This window comes from Bombina bombina, chromosome 4 (genome assembly GCF_027579735.1).
Source record: "Bombina bombina isolate aBomBom1 chromosome 4, aBomBom1.pri, whole genome shotgun sequence".
In the NCBI taxonomy this organism is placed as follows: Eukaryota; Metazoa; Chordata; class Amphibia; order Anura; family Bombinatoridae; genus Bombina; species Bombina bombina.
This window is the reverse complement of record NC_069502.1, coordinates 2,668,838-2,691,533: the sequence shown is the minus strand read 5'-3', so window position 1 is coordinate 2,691,533 and position 22,696 is coordinate 2,668,838. Positions and strand designations below refer to the sequence as shown.

At 40.4% G+C, this 22,696-nt stretch overlaps 1 protein-coding gene across 1 annotated transcript; it reads right to left on the bottom strand.

Moving 5' to 3' along the window:
* Positions 1 to 991: 991 nt before the first annotated feature.
* LOC128655822 (vomeronasal type-2 receptor 26-like) lies at positions 992 to 22,148 on the bottom strand. Its single transcript, XM_053709383.1, has 3 exons — positions 21,984 to 22,148; positions 18,133 to 18,256; positions 992 to 1,905 (listed from the first exon to the last, which is right to left on the bottom strand). Exons 1-3 carry the CDS (start codon positions 22,146 to 22,148, stop codon positions 992 to 994), a joined length of 1,203 nt encoding a protein of 400 aa, XP_053565358.1.
* Positions 22,149 to 22,696: the final 548 nt, after the last annotated feature.

Here is a 22,696-nt window from a genome sequence, read left to right as displayed (position 1 = left end):
ATCCCACATGAGCCGTAGATCAGTTAATAATAGTTTTTCAAGTTGTACAAACAGACCCATTAGATCATTCACATAGCTGGGGTTATCAATAGTATTAAAGATTTCATCAACAAACATGTTCTATTCTCTTCATTAAAAATAGATTTATTTAAACTAATATGCTCCTGTTCCATTTTAAAAAACAGATAAAAGTGTGCGTTACAGAGGTCTCCCCAAAAATGTTTTTTTTTTAACTTTTATACAATAAATGTATTGAATTTTAATTCTAACCTTGGTCTCTGTATGACGTTGGACAACATACTGACTTGCCTAGTCTTATTGCTACATACATCCATGACTTCAAACAGAGAGTGTAACAGTTTATATTAATGTATTTATGTTGTGTTTGCTGCACATTGTTTTATCCTTTATCAAGATCCGTATGGAGCTTGATGCCCCTTGTTTCCGCGAGCCTTCAAGCTCGCCAGAAACAGAAGTTATGAAGCAGCGGTCTAAAGAGCGCTGCTCCATAACATGTCTGCCTGCTCTGAGGTGACTGACATAAATCAACCTGATCGAATACGATCAGGTTGACTGACACCCCGGCCACAAATATGCAAGGAGCGGCATTGCACCAGCAGTTCACAAGAACTGCTGGTGCAAAGATAAATGCCGACAGTGTATGCTGTTGTCATTTATTGATGTGCAGCGGACATGATCCGCTATATCGGATCATGCCCGCTCGCACCATAATAAATAGGCCCCTTAGCCTTTACTAGATGTCTTCCGTCCTGATAACCCAACAAGTACAAATGTTGTTTTCCCTCAAGCAAACACTTTTACTTATTATACGCAAACAAGATTGCACAGTCACAATATTGCTTATAGTGACCTGCGCTAACTTTAAGGTGACACTTATAAACTTGCCCAAATTATATAAAAATTAGAAACGTGAAAGTGTTTTTTTGTAAATGTTCTTTTGTAAATTGTTTATCCAAATAACAATGAGGATCTATGTTTTGATATTTGTGTGTTTAGTTATAAAGTTCCCTTTGCTATTTAGATCTGGTCTCCACATGATTATGTAACACTTGGGGAAGAAGATACAGCCCAGTATCCCACTGCTGGATGCCAGGATGGCGAAGATCTCCAAAGCCACCATGTATTTGCTGTTGGAACTCAGGTAGGCTGGGATAAAGGAGATCCAGACACTGCAGAACATCAGCATGCTGAAGGTGATCATCTGGGCTTCATTGTAACGATCAGGCACCTTCCTTACTGCAAATGCAACAAGGAAACTCAGAGCAGCAAGACCTCCCAAGTAACTAACAACAATATAGAATGCAATAGGGGATCCTTCATTACACTTTAATATCATCTTCCCTGTGATGGACTGGGTGTCATAGTCTGGGTAAGGAGGAGAAGTGATTAACCACACAGTACATATAACAGCCTGACCCAATGAGCAGACAAGGACAAAACGGTAGGACATGCTGGGCCTTAGCAATTTCCTTAATTTGCTATTAGGCTTTGTGACTTTGAATGCAATGACAACTGTGATGGTTTTAGCCAGGACAGATGAGACAGCAGCAGTAAAAAAAAATCCAAATACTGTTTGTCGCAGCTGACAAGTTCCTTTTGCAGGATACCCAATGAATAACAAGCAGCAGAGGAAGGAGAACATGAGGGCAAACAGGAGCAAGAAGCTGAGGCCCCTGTTATTGGCTCGGACTACAGGACTGTCCCAATGTAAAGTAAAAAGTCCCAACACTAATGCTGTTATTACAGCCAGGACAACAGACACAGAAGCAAGAGCAGCACCCAATAGGTCTTCATATGAGAGGAACTCTACAGTTCTTGGAATACAGGTGTCTCTTCCTTGATTGGACCACTGATCTTCTGAGCAGGGAATGCAGGTTTCCATATCTGTAAACAGAAAATATGATCATTTTCATGCTGGCATTTTTGTGTAGTTGTAAAAGGTCTAGGGCCTGACATTAGTTAGTAATAGGAAGGATAGTTTTTGCAGCTGAATGTGCTAAATGTCATAATTGCAATTGTTAAAGAAATAAATGAGATGTTTGGCTTTTTTATTAAGTGTTTAAGACAGTATAAGAGTTTATGATGTGTTTTCTGCTCTGTCTTAACGGAACATAAACATGTGAAAAGAAAATACTATAATATGTCAGAGCATATTTATTATGTAAATATTGTATTCATATTAATTATAGTACTATTGTATTTATATTTATTATTGCACTATTGTATTAATATTTATTATTGCACTAATGCATTTATATTTATTGTTGTACTATTCTATTTATATTTATTATTGTACTACTGTATTTCTATTTATTAATTTACAATTGTATTTATATTTATTATTGTACTATTGTATTAATATTTATTATTGCAATATTGTATTTATATTTATTATTGAGCTATTGTATTCATATGTATTATTGCACTATTGAATAAATATTCATTATAGTATATTGGATTTATATTTATTGTTGTACTACTGTATTTATATTTATTAATGCACAATTGTATTTATATTTATTATTGTACTATTGTATTAATATTTATTATTGTAATATTTTATTTATATTTATTATTGAACCATTGTATTTATATGTATTATTGCACTATTGTATTAATATTTATTATTGCACTATTGTATGCATATTTGTTATTGCACTTTTGTAATTATATTTATTATTGCACTATTTTATTCATATTTATTATTGCACTATTGTATTCATATTTATTATAGCACTATTGTATTCATATTTATTAAAGCACTATTGTATTACTATTTATTATTGTAATATTGTATTTATATTTATTATTGAACTATTGTATTTATATGTATTATAGCACTTTTGTGTTACTATTTATTATTGCACTATTGCATGCATATTTACTATTGCACTATTTTATTCATATTTATTATTGCACTATTGTATTTTTATTTATTATAGCACTATTGTATTAATGTTTATTATTGCACTACTGTGTTCATATTTATTATTGCACTATTGTATTTATATGTATTATTGTACTATTGTATTTATATGTATTAATGCACTATTGTATTTATATTTATTATTGAACTATTAAATTCATGTTTATTATTGCATTATTGTATTTATATGTATTATTGAACTATTGAATTCATGTTTATTATTGCACTATTGTATTTTTATTAATTATTGTACTATTGCATTCATGTTTATTATTGCACTATTGTATTTATAGGAATTATGTTTTCCATCTAAAGGGGAAGAGAGTCCACGGCTTCATTCATTACTGTTGGGAACATAGACCCAAGCTCTAGAGGACACTGAATGAAACTGGGAGGGTAAAAGGTAGACCCTAATCTGAGGGCACCACAGCCTGCAAAACCTTTCTCCCAAAAACAACTTTTGCAAAAGCAAAAACGTCAAATTTGTAAAACTTTGTAAAAGTATGTAAGGAGGACCAGGTAGCAGCCTTACAAATTTGCTCCATAGAGGCCTCATTCTTGAAGGCCCAAGACGAAGCCACAGCTCTAGTTGAATGAGCCATGATCCTCTGAGGAGGCTTATATCCCGCTGTCTCATAGGCCAAGTGAATCAAGCTCGTTAACCAAAAGGACAAAGAAGTAGAAGAGGCTTTCTGCCCCTTGCACTTCCCTGAATACACCACAAAAAGAGATGTAGACTGTCTAAAATCCTTTGTAGCCTGAAGATAGAACTTTAAGGCACGAACCACATTCAGGTTATAAAGTAACCTCTCCTTACAAGAAGAAGGGTTAGGACATAAAGAAGGAACAGCTATTTCCTGATTGATGTGACGGTTAGACACCAACTTGGGAAGAAACCCCAAACCAATGCAAAGCACAGTCTTATCCACATGACAAACCAGATAAGGATACTCACATTGCAAGGCACCCAGTTAAGATATTCTGCGTGCCGATGCAATGGCCAACAGGAACATAACCTTCCAGGACAGATTCTTAATGTCAATGGAGTGCATAGGCTCAAATGGAACCTTCTGCAATACCTTAAGGACCAAGTTTAAGCTCCATAGAGGAGTAGACTGTCTAGAGACAGGCCTGACTCTAGATAGAGCCTGAACAAAAGATTGTATGTCAGGGAGCTCAGAGAGTCTCCTATGCAACAAGACTGATAATGCCAAAATCTGTCCCTTTAAGGAACTGGCGGCAAGACCCTTCTCCAAACCCTCTTGGAGAATGGACAGAATCCTGGATACCTTCACCTTATGCCAAGGATATTGATGCTTCTTACACCAGGACAAGTATGGTAGATGCTACGAGTAAATTGCTTCCTTGCCCGAATTAGCGTATTAATCATACTTTCAGAAAAGCCTCTCTGGGCCAAGGCTAGGCATTCAATCTACACGCAGTCAGCCTCAGAGAATCAAGATTTCAATGTTGAAAAAGGACCGTGTTCCAGCACATCCCTGTGACAGGGTAACCTCCATGGCGTAGAGGATGACATCCCCACCAGATCCGCAAACCACGTCCTCAGTGGCCATGATGGAGCAATCAGAATGGCCGTAGCTCGCTCCTGTTTGATCTGTGCCACTACACGATGTAGAAGTGGTAACGGTGGAAAAATGTAAGCTAGGCTGAAACCCCAAGACACCTCCAAGGCATCTATCAGCTCTGCCTGGGGATCCCTGGACCTCGACCCGTATTGGGGTAGCTTGGAATCGGTGATCCCCACCTGACATAAATCTCCACAAACACTTCGGGGTAGATAGACCATTCCCCCGGATGGAAGGATTGCCTGCTTAGAAAATCTGCTTCCCAGTTGTCCACACCTGGAATGTGAATCACTGAGAGCGAGCAGCTGTGGGACTCCACCCATTTCAAGATCCGAGACACCTCCCTCATGGCTAAGGAGCTCCTCGTACCCCCCCGATGGTTGATGTAAGCCACCGAGGTAATGTTGTTGGTCTGGAATCTGATGAAGCTGAACGACCCCAGAGGAGGCTATGCCTTCAGAGCATTGTAGATTGCTCAGAGTTCCAGAATATTTATCAGAAGGAGAGACTCCTCCTGGGTCCATTTTCCTCGTGCCATCCTGGCACCCCATACAGCTCCCCATCCTGCCAGACTCGCATCCGTGGTCACAATCTCCCAGGATGGTCTCAAGAAGGATGTTCCCATAGACAGTTGCTCTAGACGGATCCACCAAGAGAGAGAGAGAGATCCGAGTCCGAGCATCCATGGATATCTGGTGTGATAGATCTGAGTAATTCTGGTCCATTGTCTCAACATGCACAATTGAAGAGGTCTGAGATGGAACCTGGCAAATGGAATGACGTCTATGCTGGAAAACATGAGTCCGATCACCTCAGACTTGAGGAGGACTGAAGGGCAAGACAAGCGGATGCAATCTTCCTGCGTCGATGGTCTGTGAGAAATATTTTCATGGACATAGAGTCTATTATCATGCCCAGGAACTCCACCCTGTTGCTGGGAACCAGGGAACTCTTTCCTGAGTTGATCTTCCAACTGTGAGATTGGAGCAAAAGAAGAAGAGCCCTCGAATGATCCTCTGCGAGACTGAGTGACAGCGTCTGGACTAGGATGTCATCCAGATAGGGTGCCACAGCAATGCCTCTGGCTATGGCCACTGCAATTAGTGCCCCCAGAACCTTCTTGAAGACTCTTGGGGCCATCACCAGACCAAAGGGGAAAAGGGGAGGGCCACAAACTGGTAGTGTTGGTCCAGAAATGCAAATCTTAGGAACTTGAAGTGGTCCCTGTGAATTGGCACATGAAGGTAAGCATCCTTCAAGTCTATAGTTGTCATGAACTGTCCCTCTTGAACTAAGGGTAGAATAGATCTGATTGTTTCCATTTTGAACGATCAGAAACTTGTTTAAGCACTTCAGATCCAGAATCGGGCGGAACGCACCCTCTTTCTTTGGAACCACAAAAAGATTTGAATAGTACCCTAGACCCCTTTCTGCTTGGGATACTGGTGTGATAATGCCGAGAGAGGAGGGATCCCTCACACACTCTAGAAAGGTCTCTCTCTTTTCTGGTCTTGAAGACAGGAATGTGCCCCTGGGCGGATGGGATCTGAACCCTATCCTGTAACCCTGGGTGACAACCTCCAGAACCCAAGGGTCCTGAACATTCTGAAACCAGGCTTCTTAGAAGAGAGATAATCTGCCCCCTACTTGGTCTGGAAACCGGTCGGGGGCCGCCCCCCCATGCCGATTTTGTCTCAGCAGGCTTCTTGCTCTGCTTAGACTTGTTTCAAGAATGAGCTGGCTTCCAAGTTCTCTTGGACTGGTTCCCTTTCACGGCAGGCTGCTGACGCTGGGCCTTGTCTGCACGAAAGGGACGAAAAGTAGATCCTTTAGGCTTAGCCTTCTTATCCTGCAGTGGGAAAGCTCCCTTGCCTCCCATAACCGTAGATATGATCGAATTAAATCCTGGACTGAACAGAATCTTTCCTAGAAAAGGCAGGGACAACAGCCTAGATTTAGAGATCATGTCCGTAGACCAAGACTTTAGCCACAGAGCCCTGAGAGCTAAAATGGAAAAACCTGACACCTTGGCGTTCAGGCGAATAATTTGCATGTTGGCATCACAGATGAAAGAATTGGCGACCTTCAGCACCTAAATCTTATCCTGTATGTCATCGATGGAAGTCTCCCCTCGACCATTTCTCACAAGGATTCACACCAATATGTTGCAGCTTTGGCAACCACGGCTACGGTTGCCAAACCCAGTGTGTTGAAACATCCTTCTTAACATGTTTTCCAACTTTTTATCCATGGGCTCTTTAAACAACGAACTATCCTTGAGGGGAATAGTCGTCCGCTTCACTAGAGTGGAGATCTTAGGGACAGTACCCCACAGCTCAAGCTGAGAGTCCAGAATGGGGAACAGTTTCTTAAAGGAAGAAGATGGGGAAAAGGAAGAACCTAATCGCTCTCATTCATTCTTAATAATATTAGCCATCTTAACAGAAACCGGGAAGGCCAGAGGCACCACCCTGTCCTCATAAACCTTATGAAGTTTAGGAATCCCAGGTTCCTCCGGAAGCCTCGGTTCCAGAACCTCCAGAGTAGCAAGCACTTGCTTCAGCAAAAAGCGCAAATCTCTATCCTAAACCTAAAGTCAGGCTCCTCTGCAGCCGGAGGTTTAGATGACATGGACACTGACTCGGGCCGCCATGATACGCTCTATGCTTGCGCTTAGCAGAACATGGTAAGGCATGGATAACATTCGATACCGTCGTTTACAGTTGATCCACAAAATTTGACGGTCAACAAATCTCTCCCGCAGGAGTAATGGTTGGACCCTGGGGCGCTGCATGTGCAATTGGATATGAATGCAGGGAATGCACATTACAGGACATGGAACCCTCAGAGGTGGTTGGCTCAGTAGTACTAGATATCTCTTTACTTTTAGATGTTGTAAGTTTATTAAGGCATGTGAAACATAGTTGAGCAGGCTGTACTACCAGAGCCTCCTCACAATAAACACAGGAATGAGACCTTGTTAAAGAGGGCGAACCCTCTAACGCGTCAGAGTCCTCCATAGCTTGCGCTGTTATTACGGACTAGATTAACTTAATAAATAAGCACCTTTATAACCTCCAATGGCTGAGAATTCACCATCTCCTATGACCCAGACTACAGAAACCGTTTCGTCTCCTGTGCCGCCGATCAACAGAGGAAGAGAGATAACCACACCTGGTCACATGGAATGCCTGGCAGGACCGACCCTGCCTAAGGAAAAAATGTGCCAAAAATAGGGCCACGCAATCCTCCAGTAAGTGACCTGAAAGTTCCACACATTGCCAGAGCCTCATCTCGCACATATCACAGCAATGACACAATAAACAATATCACGTATAAACCCGCCTGTTAAATAATCCCCCTTCCAGGAATATTAACCCTTGATTATTTAAAGATAAAAGGCATCACACTGTGACCCTGTCTTCCGTGTTTTCATTATGTAATAAAAACAAAATGATCTTACCAGAATCTACGCCGTGGAACAGGAACATGGCCCTTCAAGAAACTAGTCAACGCTGATTGCTTGTGGAGCTGTTAATATGAGTTGGGATGGTTTCCCAAGAAAGACTCTCCCTGCATCTCCAGACTGCAGGACTGACAGGACTACTTAAAACTCCAGTCCCAATGCGAAGAGTACTACCCTCCATAAGAGACTACTCCGATCTTCGACATTTCTCTGCCGTCCTCCTGTGACAAAAGGCAAAGAATGACTGGGGGATGAGGAAAGTGGGGGAGGTATTTAAGCCTTTGGCTGGGGAGTCTTTGCCTCCTCCTGGTGGCAAGGTTCTTAATTCCCAACACTAATGAATGAAGCCCTCCCCTTTAGATGGAAATATTTATTATAGTACTATTGTATTTATATTTATTATATCACTATTGTATTCATATTTATTATTGTACTATTATATTTATATTTATTAAATGTTATTATTATTATTATCAGGTATTTGTAGAGCACCAACAGATTCCGCAGTGCTATAAACAAAGGCAGTATTCAAGATAACATTTACAGGGATCAAATGGGTAGAGGGCTCTGCCGAGACTTACACTGTTGTAGTCGGCTCTTATGAAGGTAAACTACAAACAGCTGGGCTCATAGGTTTACATGCTAAGGGGTTCAAGGTGATGGCAGTGGATATAGGAAGGTTAGTGTAGGTTGTATGCATCCCTGAATAGTAGAGTCTTTAGGGAGTGCTTGAAGCTTTCAAAACTAGGGGAGAGTCTTGTGGGGCGAGGCAGAGAGTGCCATAAGATGGGAGCAAGTCTGGAGTAGTCTTGTAAATAGTAATATGAGGAGGTAACAAGAGTGAAGGAGAGTTGGAGATCATGTGTGGAGCAAAGAGGACTAGAGGTAAGGTATCTGGAGACAAGGTCTGAGATGTAGGGGGGAGCAGTGCAGTTGAGGGCTTTGTATGTCACAGTGAGAATGTTGTGTTTAATCCTGGAGGCAAGAGGAAGCCAGTGAATGGATTGGCAGAGAGGTGCAAAAGATGAAGAGCAACGTGTAAGGAAGATGAGCCTGGCAGAGACATTCATTATGGATTGTAAAGGAGGTAGGCGGCAGCTAGGGAGACCAGAGAGGATGGAGTCGCAGTAGTTGAGGCGGGAAAGGATGAGAGAGTGGATTAAAATGTTAGTTTTCTCTTGCGTAAAGAAAAGTCTAATTTTAGAGATGTTTTTAAGGTGGAAGCGGCAGGCTTTAGCCAAGGACTGAATGTGAGGAGTTAAAGAAAGGTCTGAGTCAAGTGTGACCCCAAGACATCGGGCATGTGGGGTAGGGGTAATGATGGAGTTATCAACAGTTATAGAGAAATAGGGGGTGGAGATTTTTAAAGAAGGGAGGAAAATTAGGAGCTCAGTTTTGGAGAGATTAAGCTTGAGGTAGTGAGAGGACATCCAAGAAGAGATATGAGAGACACAGTTAGGGACACCGGTTAGCAAGGAAGAAGATAGGTGTGGTGCAGAGAGGTAGATTTGGGTGTCGTCAGCATAAAAATGATATTGAAACCCGTGGGACTTTATTAAGGAACCTAATGATGACGTGTAGATTGAGAAGAGAAGGGGACCGAGGACAGAGCCCCCAAAAGAAAGTGGTAATTGTGCAGATGATGTCCCAGAGAATTCTAAACTAAAGGTACGGTTAGACAGATAGGAAGAGAACCACAAGAGAGCTTTGTTGCAGATGCCGAAGGATTAGAGGGTTTGGAGCAAAAGAGGTTGGATGACAGTATCAAAGGCTGCAGACAGATCAAGGAGGAGATAAGTGGCCTTTGGATTTTGCTGTATTTTATTGGTTACCTTAACAATTGCTGTATCTGTGGAGTGAAGGGAGTGAGATTCAGATTGCAGTGGGTCAAGGAAGGAGTTTAATGTAAGGAAATGGGATAGATATGCATATACTAGCTTTTCAACAAGCTTTGAATAAAGAGAGAGTAGGGAAATAGGATGGTAGTTGGATGGGGAGGTAGGAACGAAAGAAGGTTTTTTGAGGATAGGTATGACAAGTTTATGTTTAAGAGATGAGGGAAATATACCAGTGCTGAGGGAGAGGTTGAAGATGTGTGTGAGTATAGGGGTAAGGGTATAAGAGAGGGAGTGGAGAAGCTGTGAGGGTATGGGGTCGAGGGGACAGGTAGTGAGGTGAGGGGACAGTATAAGGGAAGACACGTCCTCCTCTGTAACAGGGGCAAAATAGCTTAATGTATGGCTATGTGAGTTTTGTATGATTGTGAGCTTTTGAGGGTGTGGGAGACCTGTAGGATGTTGAGAGCTGATTTCATTTCTGATGGAGCCGATTTTGTTGTTGAAGTAGCTGGCAAAATCTTGAGCTGAGTGAGAAGTTGTAGTAGGAGGTGGGGGTGGGTAGTAGTATTGAACATGGAGAACAGATGTTTTGGGGTTAAAGAAACAATAGAGATCAGAGTAGAGAAGTCATGTTGCTTATATAGATTAAGGGCAGAATAGTAAGAGTTCAAGATGAACTTATAGTTAAGAAAGTCAGCTGAACTCCAAGATTTTCTCCAGTGTCACTCAGCAGTATGGGAACATCTGCGTAAGTACCATGTCAGAGGAGTATGCCAGGGATGAGGATGAGTGTATTATTTCCGAGCTATGGTAGGTGGGGCCAGATTGTCAAGGACCGATGTAAGGGTGGTGTTATAGTGGCAGATACATTCATCAGGGCAGGAAAAGGAGGGGATGAAAGAGAGAAGAGGTTCAAGAGAACTAGTGAGCTGTTGGTGATAAAATTACTTGATTCTTCTGTGAAGTTTGGTGTGAGGGGTGTAAGGCGGGAAAGTTATAGGGAGGGAAGTAATATTGCAAGTGAGGAGATGATGGTCAGATAGAGGAAAAGGGTAGTTAGTGAAGTTTGAGATAGTGCATCGATAGCTGAAAATCAGATCAAGGGAGTGACCATATTTGTGAGTGGGAGAGTCAGTCCATTGTGACAGACCGAAAGAGGAAGAGAGCTGCAGAAAATTTTTTGCAGAGGAGGCAGTGGGATTGTCAACAGAGAGGTTGAAATTGCCAAGAATAAGGGCAGGGGTATCTGAGGAAAGGAAATAAGGTAGCCAGGTGGCAAAGTGAGGGGGTGGGATATGACTGCCACACGTATAGAGAGGGGAGAGAATAAGCTAATCATGTGGGTTTCAAATGAAGAAAATGTGAGGGAAGCGAAGGGCTGTATTTGTTGAAAGGTGCAACAAGAGGAAAGTAAAATACCAACACCACCTCCTTGTCTATTATCAGACCTAGGAGTGTGGCTAAAGTGGAGACACCCATGTGACAGTGCAGCAGAGGAAGCTGTGTCTGAAGGAGAGAGCCAGGTTTCTGTGAGAGCCAGAAGATTGAGAAAGTGGAAGAAAAAGAAGTCATGGATAGAAGTGAGCTTGTTGCAAACAGAGCGAGTGTTCCAGAGTGCACAAGTGAAGGGGGTGGTGGCTTTAGAAGCAAGATGAATGAGATTAAGGTTACCAGAGTTTTGTTTTTGAAGTGTATTGAAAGGTACACATGGGTGTGCAGGGCAAGGAAGTTGTGGGGGACCAGGATTAGGGGAGAGTCACCAGCAGCTAGTATGAGCAAGATGGAGAGTGACATGAGATGAGATGCAGATTTGCAGTAATGTTTTTGGGATGAGGTGCAAGGGGGAGAGAGAGAGAATTTATGAATGTGTTAAGTTCATGAATGCAAAAGTAAGGTGAGGTTAAGAGAGATGGGCTAATGAAATGTGCAGGTGGTGAGGGTGCAGTAGTAATTGAATAAAGTAGTTTGTTATAGAGACAAAAGGTAGCAAAAAGGAATATGAAGATATTGAACATGTTTACAAATTAGGCAATCAGTGGATAAAACACAGTATTACAATCGGACTTGCCTTGTCCCTTATCCAATCCTTGTTCAATTCTTGTATCTTATTTTGCCCAATTCTTAGTTCCTCACTTATATATGTTCACTTAAGATTTGTGAATCTTACAATACTGCTATCTAAACCTGCAATGCTAACCCCATAGCAGTGTTAAATTTATCGGACAAAGTGTTCAGCTGATTGCAATAAATTAGTTAATGACATGATCAAAGACAGTCAAAAGGCCAATTGGGAAAATTTGATTCAGGGTGAGATAGTTAAAAAAACAGACAATAGAATTTGGAGGACGCTGGGGTTATATCATTAGTGAACTTATAAATGTAGGAATTAACACAAATATTGACAAGGTTTGAACATTACTTAGCTAAAGACAAGCTATAAGCAAAGAAAATACATAACATGTCACAGACTACAGGCACATACCAAAAGAGAGACTTAGAAATAATACCGTTGCCATGCAAAACAGGGAATTTGACAGGAGTTGAATGCAGGACCCAATTCACATACCAAAAGAGAGACTGAGAAAGAATACAGTTGCCACACAAAATATGGAATTTGGCAGGAGTTGAATGCAGGACCCGAATACACATACAAAAAGAGAGACTTAGAAAGAATACAGTTGCCTCACAAAACAGGAAATTTGGCAGGAGTTGAATGCAGGACCCAATGCACATAACAAAATAGAGACTTAGGGGCATATTTATCAAATGTCAACTATGTTGCATTCACCGGCATCAATACGCTTGCCTAACATCGCCAAAAATCGCAGCCACAAATCTCAATATGTTCTCCTTATTTATAAAAAAAGCTGTCAAAAACACGCGCACCAAGTACGAGGCGATGAGCATTGTACTGTTGTTAACTAGAAGTCAACGATTCGGCTTTTTCCTAACTTTATTTATACCATTTCACTACATTTTACAATGCCACAACTATACTAAAGTGTTTAACCCCTATCCCGCCACTCCCTGTCATCGCCGCAACCTAAATAAAATTATTAACCCTTATCCCGCTGCTTCACCGACACCACCGCCACTAAATAAACTTATAAACCTCTGGCCTCCCACATCACCACCACTAACTAAACCTATTAACCCCTAAACCGTTAGCCCCCCACGTCGCAAAAAACTAAATTAAGCTATTAACCCCTAAACCTAGCAACCCCTTAACTTTAAATTAAAATTACAACATCCTTATCTTCAAATAAATTAAAACCTACCAGAAGAATTAAAATAAACTCATTTTAAACTATTAATGAACCTACCCTAACTATTATACTACAATTAAATTAAAATACCAATTAAATAAACTAAATTACATATTACAAAACCTAACACTAATAAAATTATTTAAATATACAATTAAACATTATTACAAAGTCCTAAATTTCAAAAAGAAAACTAAGTTACAAAAAAAACAAATACTAAATGACAAAAAATAACAAACCAAATTATCAAAAATAAAAAAAATGTACACCTAATCTAATAGCCCTATCAAAATAAAAAGCCCCCCAAAATAAAAAAAAACCCTAGCCTACAATAAATTACCAATGGCCCTTAAAAGGGCCTTTTGTGGGGCATTGCCCCAAAGATATTAGCACTTTTACCTGGCAAAAAAAATACAAACACCCCCCCAACAGTAAAAGCCACCACCCAATCAACCCCCCTAAAATAAAAAACTATCTAAAATAACCTTAGCTATCCATTGCCCTGAAAAGGGCATTTGTATGGGCATTGCCCTTAAAAGGACATTTAGCTCTTTTAAACGTCTCTTGTCTGTTAGAGACAGAGTCATGGACACTGAATATATCTGGAAGCCTAAAAAGGTGAACCTTGTCTGAGGAATCAAGAAACTTTTTGGTAAATTGATCCTCCAACCATGTTTCCGAAGAAACAACACTAGTTGATTTGCGTGAGATTCTGCAGTATGTAAAGACTGAGCTAGTACCAAGATATCCTCCAAATAAGGAAACACCGCAATACCCTGTTCTCTGATTACAGATAGTAGGGCACCCAGAACCTTTGAAAAGATTCTTGGAGCTGTTGCTAGGCCAAATGGAAGAGCAACAAATTGGTAATGCTTGTCTAGAAAAGAGAATCTCAGAAACTGATAGTGTTCTGGATGAATCAGAATATGAAGGTATGCATCCTGCAAGTCTATTGTGGACATATAATGTCCTTGCTGAACAAAAGGCAGAATAGTCCTTATAGTCACCATCTTGAAAGTTGGTACTCTTACATAACGATTCAAAATTTTCAGATCCAGAACTGGTCTGAATAAATTTTCTTTCTTTGGTACAATGAATAGGTTTGAATAAAACCCCAAACCCTGTTCCTGAAGAGGAACTGGCATGATTACCCCTGAAGACTCCAGGTCTGAAACACACTTCAGAAAAGCCTGAGCTTTTACTGGATTTACAGGGATGCGTGAGAGAAAAAATCTTCTCACAGGAGGTCTTACTTTGAATCCTATTCGATACCCCTGAGAGACAATGCTCTGAATCCAATGATTTTGGACAGATTTTATCCAAAAATCCTTGAAAAACCTTAATCTGCCCCCTACCAGCTGAGCTGGAATGAGGGCCGCACCTTCATGCGGACTTAGGGGCAGACTTTGGTTTCCTAAATGGCTTGGTGGAAAGAAAGAGATAGTAATCTAGATTTAGATGTCATATCAGCATTCCAAGATTGAAGCCACAAAGCTCTTCTAGCTAATACAGCTAAAGACATGGATCTAACATCAATTTTGATAATATCAAAAATGGCATCACAAATAAAATGATTAGCATGTTGCAGTAAGCGAACAATGCTAGATATGTCAGGATCCAATTCTCGTTGCGCTAAATTCTCCAACCAAAAAGTTGAGGCAGCCGCAACATCAGCCAAAGAAATAGCAGGTCTGAGAAGATGACCTGAATATAAATAGGCCTTCCTTAGATAAGATTCAAGCTTCCTATCTAAAGTATCCTTAAAGGAAGTACTTAGCAAGAGTAGAAATAGCCCCATAAACTTTGGGGATTTTTTCCCAAAACTCTATAGATTTTGCTGGTAAAGGATACAATTTTTTAAACCTTGAAGAAGGAATAAAGGAAGTACCTGGCTTATTCCATTCCCTAGAAATCATATCAGAAATAGCCTCAGGATGGAATAGGAAAAACCCCTGGGGAAACCACAGGAGGTTTAAAAACAGCATTTAAACGTTTATTAGACTGAACGTTAATAGGACTGGTTACCTCAATATCCAAAGTAATTAACACTTCTTTTAATAAAGAACACATATACTCTATTTTAAATAAATAATTAGATTTGTCAGTGTCAATGTCTGAGGAAGGATCTTCTGAATCAGATAGATCCTCATCAGAAGAGGATAAATTATTATGTTGCTGGTCATTTGAAATTTCATCAGCTAAATGAAAAGTTTTAAAAGACCTTTTACGTTTATTAGAAGGTGGAAATGCAGACAAAGCCTTCAGAATAGAATCAGAAACAAATTCTTTAAAATTTACAGGTATATCATGTACATTAGAAGTTGAAGGAACTGCAACTGGCAATGTACTATGGAAACACTATCTGCATGTAAAAGTTTATCATGACAACTATTACAAATGACATTTGGTGGAATAATTTCTACACTTTTACAACAAATGCACTTAGCTTTGGTAGAACCGATGTCAGGCAGCAATGTTCCAGCAGAAACTTCTGAGACAGGATCAGATTGGGACATCTTGCTCAATGTAAGAGAAAAAACAACATATAAAGCAAAATTATCTATTTCCTTATATGACAGTTTCAGGAATGGGAAAAAATGCAAAAGCATAGGCCTCTGATAGAGAAAAAAAGCAAGAGGCAAACATCAATGGGGTATTGAAATAATGAAAAAAATTTGGCGCCAAGTATGACGCACAACGTAACGTAAACTTTTTTGGCTCCAAAAATAACCGGAAATGACACACTCGTGTCACTAATGACGCCGCCGTGTGAAAGGTCTCGGCGTCACGTATGACGCCGAAAATGACGAAGTTGCGTCATAAACGTATTTTTTTGCGCCAAAAATGACGCAATAAAGTTTAGCATTTGACGCACCCGCGGGCCTAATACCCGCAATAGCAAGAAGTAGTCAATTGAAAAAAAGACTAAACCCCAGGTAAGAAATAAATTTCTTAAAATGTTTAAATTCCCCAAATATGAAACTGACAGTCTGCTGAAGGAAATACATGAACCTGACTCATGGCAAATATAAGTACAATACATATATTTAGAACTTTATATAAATGCATAAAGTGCCAAACCATAGCTGAGGTGTCTTAAGAAATAAAAAACATACTTACCAAAAGACACCCATACACATATAGCAGATAGCCAAACCAGTACTAAAACAGTTATTAGTAGAGGTAATGGTAAATTGAGAGTATATCGTCGATCTGAAAAGGGAGGTAGGAGATGAATCTCTACGACCGATAACAGAGAACCTATGAAATAGACCCCCGTTAGGGAAATCATCGTATTCAATAAGTGATACTCCCTTCACGTCCCTCTGACATTCGCTGTACTCTGAGAGGAATCGGGCTTCAACAATGCTGAGAAGCGCATATCAACGTAGAAATCTTAGCACAAACTTACTTCACCACCTCCATAGGAGGCAGAGTTTGTAAAACTGTATTGTGGGTGTGGTGAGGGGTGTATTTATAGGCATTTTGAGGTTTGGGAAACTTTGCCCCTCCTGGTAGGATTGTATATCCCATATGTCACTAGCTCATGGACTCTTGCCAATTACACGAAAGATATATATATATATATATATATATATATATATATATATATATAATCTGTATATGCAGTATCTATAACTATATATCATCATGTGTATGGCTACACCTCACTGACGAGGCCCAATAATGGCTGAAACGATCATCTGGGGTTGCTGTGTTCCTTATTCAGAGAGGAATTGCCTGGTATTTTGGCACTGGACTGACCGTAATAGGCGGGATCAGACTGATATACTACAGGAAAGTTCTACTCTGTGAAAAGCATTACTGAGCTAAAAGAAGTTGCACCCAGGTGGTAAATCACCATAGCACAGGGTAACAATGGTATTGAGCTGGTTGCTCCTTCCTGTGAGTGCACTTCTCTCTGTATGTATATATATATAAATAAATAGAACTTTATCTGTGCAGAAGACTGTAATGTGAAATATTCATATTTTCATGTCAGGTAAGCACACATGAGAATATGTGATTGGGTTTGTGTGAGAGTGGGGAGTTTCTCCTTTTTTTTTCTCCAATGACATATGGGGAAATATGTGAACACGATATTCTAACTCGGACTTTTGCACTTTTTAGGCGTGCACACGGACAAAAACAGTTTACTTTCAACTCATAATACAAGCGCAACCAAACAAGCGCAAAAAGCTTACTTCTAGCGCAGTTATTGCTCGAGTGGGAGCATTAATTAGGGATCCACTTGTAATCTGGCCCTATGTGTGATTTTATTTTAAGATTCTCACAGAGCAATGTAGGAGAAATTAGAAAAACGTTCACGTCTGGCTAATGTGTCATTTTTTTAGTGAATACCAATCCCAAATAACCGCATGACTATAATGCAAACTTAACAATTGCTCAACTAGTATGCATGTGAATAGATAGGTTTGTAAATGGATAGATAGACAGGTAAAAAAAAGACAGAGAGACAGACAGATAGATAGATAGATAGATAGATAGATAGATAGATAGATAGATCTTATATAGATAGATGATAAATAGATGATAGATACGTAGATAGATAGATAGATAGATAGATAGATAGATAGAGATAGATAGATAGAGATAGACAGATAGATAAATAGATAGATATGTTTTTTGCTTTTTGCAGGATTTTGCTATTTAGACAACTCCTGGAATACATCTCTTAAAAATATTTTTGAGAACGTCATCATGTCTTTTTTGCTTTGGCCAATAAGAGTTACTGTAAATGAGTTTGTGCAGTGCACAAAGCAATAGCTGTGCAATGTGTAGCCAGGCCAGACAAAGGGACATATGTAAGTATATAACATGCCCTCTAATCTCTTTGGTAGAACAGAGAAAAACACAATTGAATCATAAATGTAATAGGTGCTGATCTGTATTTCATCCCCAGTACTGATGTTATCACCTTGATAAATGCCCTATACTGGGGCTGCAGCATTAACCCTCTGTATGAGTTCAGCGTACGGATTTAACCCTAAGTGAGTTGTTATCTCACCTGTTGCATTAGTGATCTCGCCTTCAGAACATGGAACACAGTCATAGCAACAGCTGGGCTCACCCTGACGAGTAGATTTTCTATAGCCTGAGTGACAGGTATCACTGCACGTGGAGCGAGGAATCTGTACAGAGGAAAAGAGGGAATAATTTATACCTTAGCAAAAGGTTTACTCAGGGTTAAAAAAGATTTACTGCCATAAATAAGCAGGCTTGAAATGGCAGCAAACCAGAGAATGAACCTCATCAGGGTAGTGATCTATAATGAGGTTAGCTACCAACTTAAAGGGACATTGTACACTAAATTTGTCTTTGCATAAATGTTTTGTAGATTATCCATTTATATAGCCCATCTGGGAATTTATTTGTAAAAATGTATAGTTTTGCTTATTTTTTAATAAGATAGTGCTGATTTTCAGACTGTCTGCTTTTCCTGTTTTTCCGGCCCCTTTCATTGGGTGTCCCAGCCTAATCTTAGCAACAGAGCTAAATTGGGAGCTTCTAAATACGTTTTTTAAAGGTTTTATAGTGGATTTCTAGATCAGTATCGGTGCATACTCTTCTTTATAGTAGTGTCTATTACATGCAGTTGTATGAACATTGGTGTAAACTGTGTCTTTGAATATACCCTAGCAAACACCTTCGACTAGATTACAAGTTTATGTCGGTAAGGCTTGCGGTGCTAAAAATAGTTAAGAACTATTTAATAACTACATGTAGCCCTCAGTTTACGCCGGGGTTAGGTTCCAGAAGGAATGGTTGTAAATCAAAACCGTTGTAAATTGAAACCCAGTTTATAATGTAAGTCAATGGGAAGTGAGGGAGATAGGTTCCAGGCCCCTCTCAGAATTGTCATAAGTAACACCTAATACATTATTTTTAAAGCTTTGAAATGAAGACTTTAAATGCTAAACAGCATTATAAACCTAATAAAATAATCACACAACACAGTATATATGATTAAACTAAGTTAAATGAACAAAAACATTTGCTAAGCAGCATTATAAACCTAATAAAATGATCACAACACAGACTCAACTTGCATTTTTCTGCAAACAGTTCTTTCTATGCATTCCAATCTGGACTGATTTATAGACAGGAAAATCTTGTTCCTTTGAAATCTGCTCGATAGCTCAGGTCTAGTTCAACGGATTAATTTCAGCTTGCTTGGCTTTGCTGCAACACAAGAGGACAGCTCTACCTACTGGCTATTTTAATAAATGCACTGCTTCTCAATGCTTTTCAATAGCAGTCACATGACTGGAAAAAAGGTTGTTATTCTGAAACGGTGTAAATTGAACTGTTGTAAAACGAGGGCCACCTGTATTGTACCTAGTTAAAATAAATACAAACTTGCCTGTAAAATAAAAATAAACCCTACGCTAGATACAATGTAACTATTAGTTATATTGTAGCTAGCTTAGGGTTTATTTTATAGGTAAGTATTTAGTTTTAAATAGGAATAATTTAGTTAATGATAGTTATTTTATTTAGATTTAATTAAATTATATTTAAGTTAGGGGGGTGTTAGGGTTAGGGTTAGACTTAGATTTAGGGGTTAATACATTTAATATAGTGGCGGCGACTTTGGGGGTGGCAGATTAGGGGTTAATAAATGTAAGTAGGTGTCGGCAATGTTAGGGATGGCAGATTAGGGGTTAATAAAATTTAACTAGTGTTTGCGATGCGGGAGGGCGGCGGTTTAGGGGTTAATAAATATTTTATAGTGGGGGCGATGTCCGGTTCGGCAGATTAGAGGTTAAAAATATTTTTTAGTGTTTGCGATGTGGGGATGCTTCGGTTTAGGGGTTAATAGGTAGTTTATGGGTGTTACTGTACTTTTTAGCACTTTAGTTAAGAGTTTTATGTTACGGCGTTAGCCCATAAAACTCTTAACTACTGACTTTTAAATGCGGTTTCAGTCTTGACAGGAGAGGCTGTACCGCTCACTTTTGGTAAGACTCGTAATACCATCGTTATGCAAGTCCCATTGAAAATATAGGATACAAAATTGACGTAAGTGGATTTGCGGTATTAACGACTCTGGCCAAAAAAGTGAGCAGTGAGCCTGTCATTTCAAGACTTGTAATACCAGTGTTAGGAAAAAAGCAGTGTTAGGACCTCTTAACGCTGCTTTTTAACCCTAACGCACAACTCGTAATCTAGCCGCTTGTTTCTTACTTAGCCAAAATAACCATATGAAGAAAATGGTGTGCAGTGGAGTCTCCAGTACAAAAAGATATCTGGATTGTCCCACTTACATTGCCACATAAAAGTTTCATGAGACCACAATGATCCCAGAGACCGGGGCTCACCTGTATTCAAGGCCCTATCAAAACAAAGCAAATCTGTCAGTGATGTTATTGTGCTCCATCTCAAACCTTTTCGGTGAGTAAGGACTGTATGTTCCATTCATTGTGACTTGTTGGTTTCTGTGATTCCTGTATGCCCAGGGGCAAACAACTTCAGTAGAGCTGTGCATTGTACAATAAGCAAGTGAGGCTTTACTTGCTGATTTGGTAAGTTTGCGGTTTCTCCTTGTTTTACCTGTGTTACCATGGGACACATAGTTGTAATTGCAGACTTTGTCTCCCTGTTAGACTGCTGTAAGCTGCTTCTCCCATGTAGTGTCACGCCGCGCCCCTCTAGCTGTTGCTAGGGACATGGCGCTTGCTTTCTTCTCGTTACCTAGGGGGGAGTTGGCTCCTCACTGCGTGCGGCGGTACGTCATTGCTGCACGCTTCAGAAGCTGGTCAGGATCTCGTGTGGCTCCTATATAAGTAACTTCAGTCCTACCTATCACTGCCCAAGTATAGGTGTTACTTATTGTTCTCCTGGGTGTTATTGATTCTTATGTCGGCCTGTTATATTGTTGTTGACCCTTGCTTGTCTGACCACTCTGCCTGTTTACCCTTAACTGCTGGATTGATATACTGCTGCTGAACTCTGCTTGTCCGACCGCTATGCCTGTTAACCCTTTAACTGCTGGATTTATATACTGCTGCTGAACTCTGCTATCTGACCACTCTGCCTGTTAACCCTTTAGCTGCTGGATTGATATACTGCTGCTGAACTCTGCTTGTCTGACCACTCTGCCTGTTAACCCCTATTGCTCTGGATTGCCTTACTGTTGCCAAACCCTGCCTGCCTGATCATCCTAGTGGTTTGCCTCTGGACTGCCTTGCTGTTGCCAGGTCCTGCCTATCTGACCTTTCTGGTGGTTTGCCCCTGAACTACCTTTCTCTGCTTTCCTGCCTGTTACCGCTGAGGACTGTCCTGCCTGTGGTGAGTGCCGCTTACCCCATCTTGCAAACCTTCTCTGCTCGGGGATATTCCCTATCATTCCGGCTCAATGCCGAGATAACAAGACTACTGGCCGAGTTCGGTCTGATAGAGGAGTATCCCACGAGCATTACATTATACTTGGGCCATGGAGCCAGATGAGGTGGCACGAGCAGTTTATCTTCAGGGACAGATGTTGGGAACCCATACCACACAGTTTCAGAATAGGGATTCCAAGCTAGAGGCTATAACCGCTCAACTCTCTTTACTAGTTACAGCGAGGAATACAGCTCCTGTTGTTGTACCATCAGTCTCTGCTCCTAGCACTGCAGCTTCTTCCTCTGCTTCTGGAAGTATACCCAGGATACCATTGCCTGACAAATATGAAGGTAGTACTGATTGCAGGGATTTTCTTAACAAATGCAGGCTGCACTTTCGCATTGATCCTCATACCTTTCAGTCTCACCAGTCAAGGGTAACCTTTATCATTTCCTTACTGAAAGAAAAGACCCTAGCCTGGGTCTCTCTCCTTTTGGAATAGAACACTCCACCCATGCATGATGCTCATACTTTCATTTCTGCATTATCTTCTGTGTTTGGGACTTCTGGCCCTACCTCTGCTGTAGAATTGTCTCTCCTGGACCTCTGCCAGGGCAATAGGACTGTGGCACAATTCGCCATTGAGTTTCCCACCTTGGCAGTGCTCTCAAGGCAGCCTTTAGGAGGGGTCTGCATGAACGCCTCAAAGATGAAATCACTTATTGTGATAGTCCTTCTTCTTTGTATGACTTTATAATGATTTGTATCAGTCTGGACTCTTGCTTCCAGGAGAGACAAGCCGAGAGAGATAGAACTAGGAGGGTCCTTCCCTCCCGTCCTCCTATTCATCTGGTTTCAGCAGTATCCTCTACTCCTTCAACAGCTCCAGTTACCCCAGTGGGGGAACCCATGGATCTCTCATTCAAACCTTCAGAATTTGAAAGACAGAGAAGAAGGAGATTGAGGCTATGCTTTTATTGTGGATCTAACACCCACCAACAAACGAACTGTGACATCCGGCCGGGAAAAGCCAATGCTTAGGGGATAACACTGGGGTGCCTCTAAGCATGATCACTACAAAATCCCCTCATTCCACTCAGATTATGGTACCTGTAACCCTTACCTTCCTTCAGAATACTGTCCACACTCAAGCCTTCATTGATTCAGGGGCAGCTGGAAACTTTCTGGATCACCGTTTTATGATTCAAGCCGGCTTGCCTCTTCTGCAGAAAAGACATTGGCCC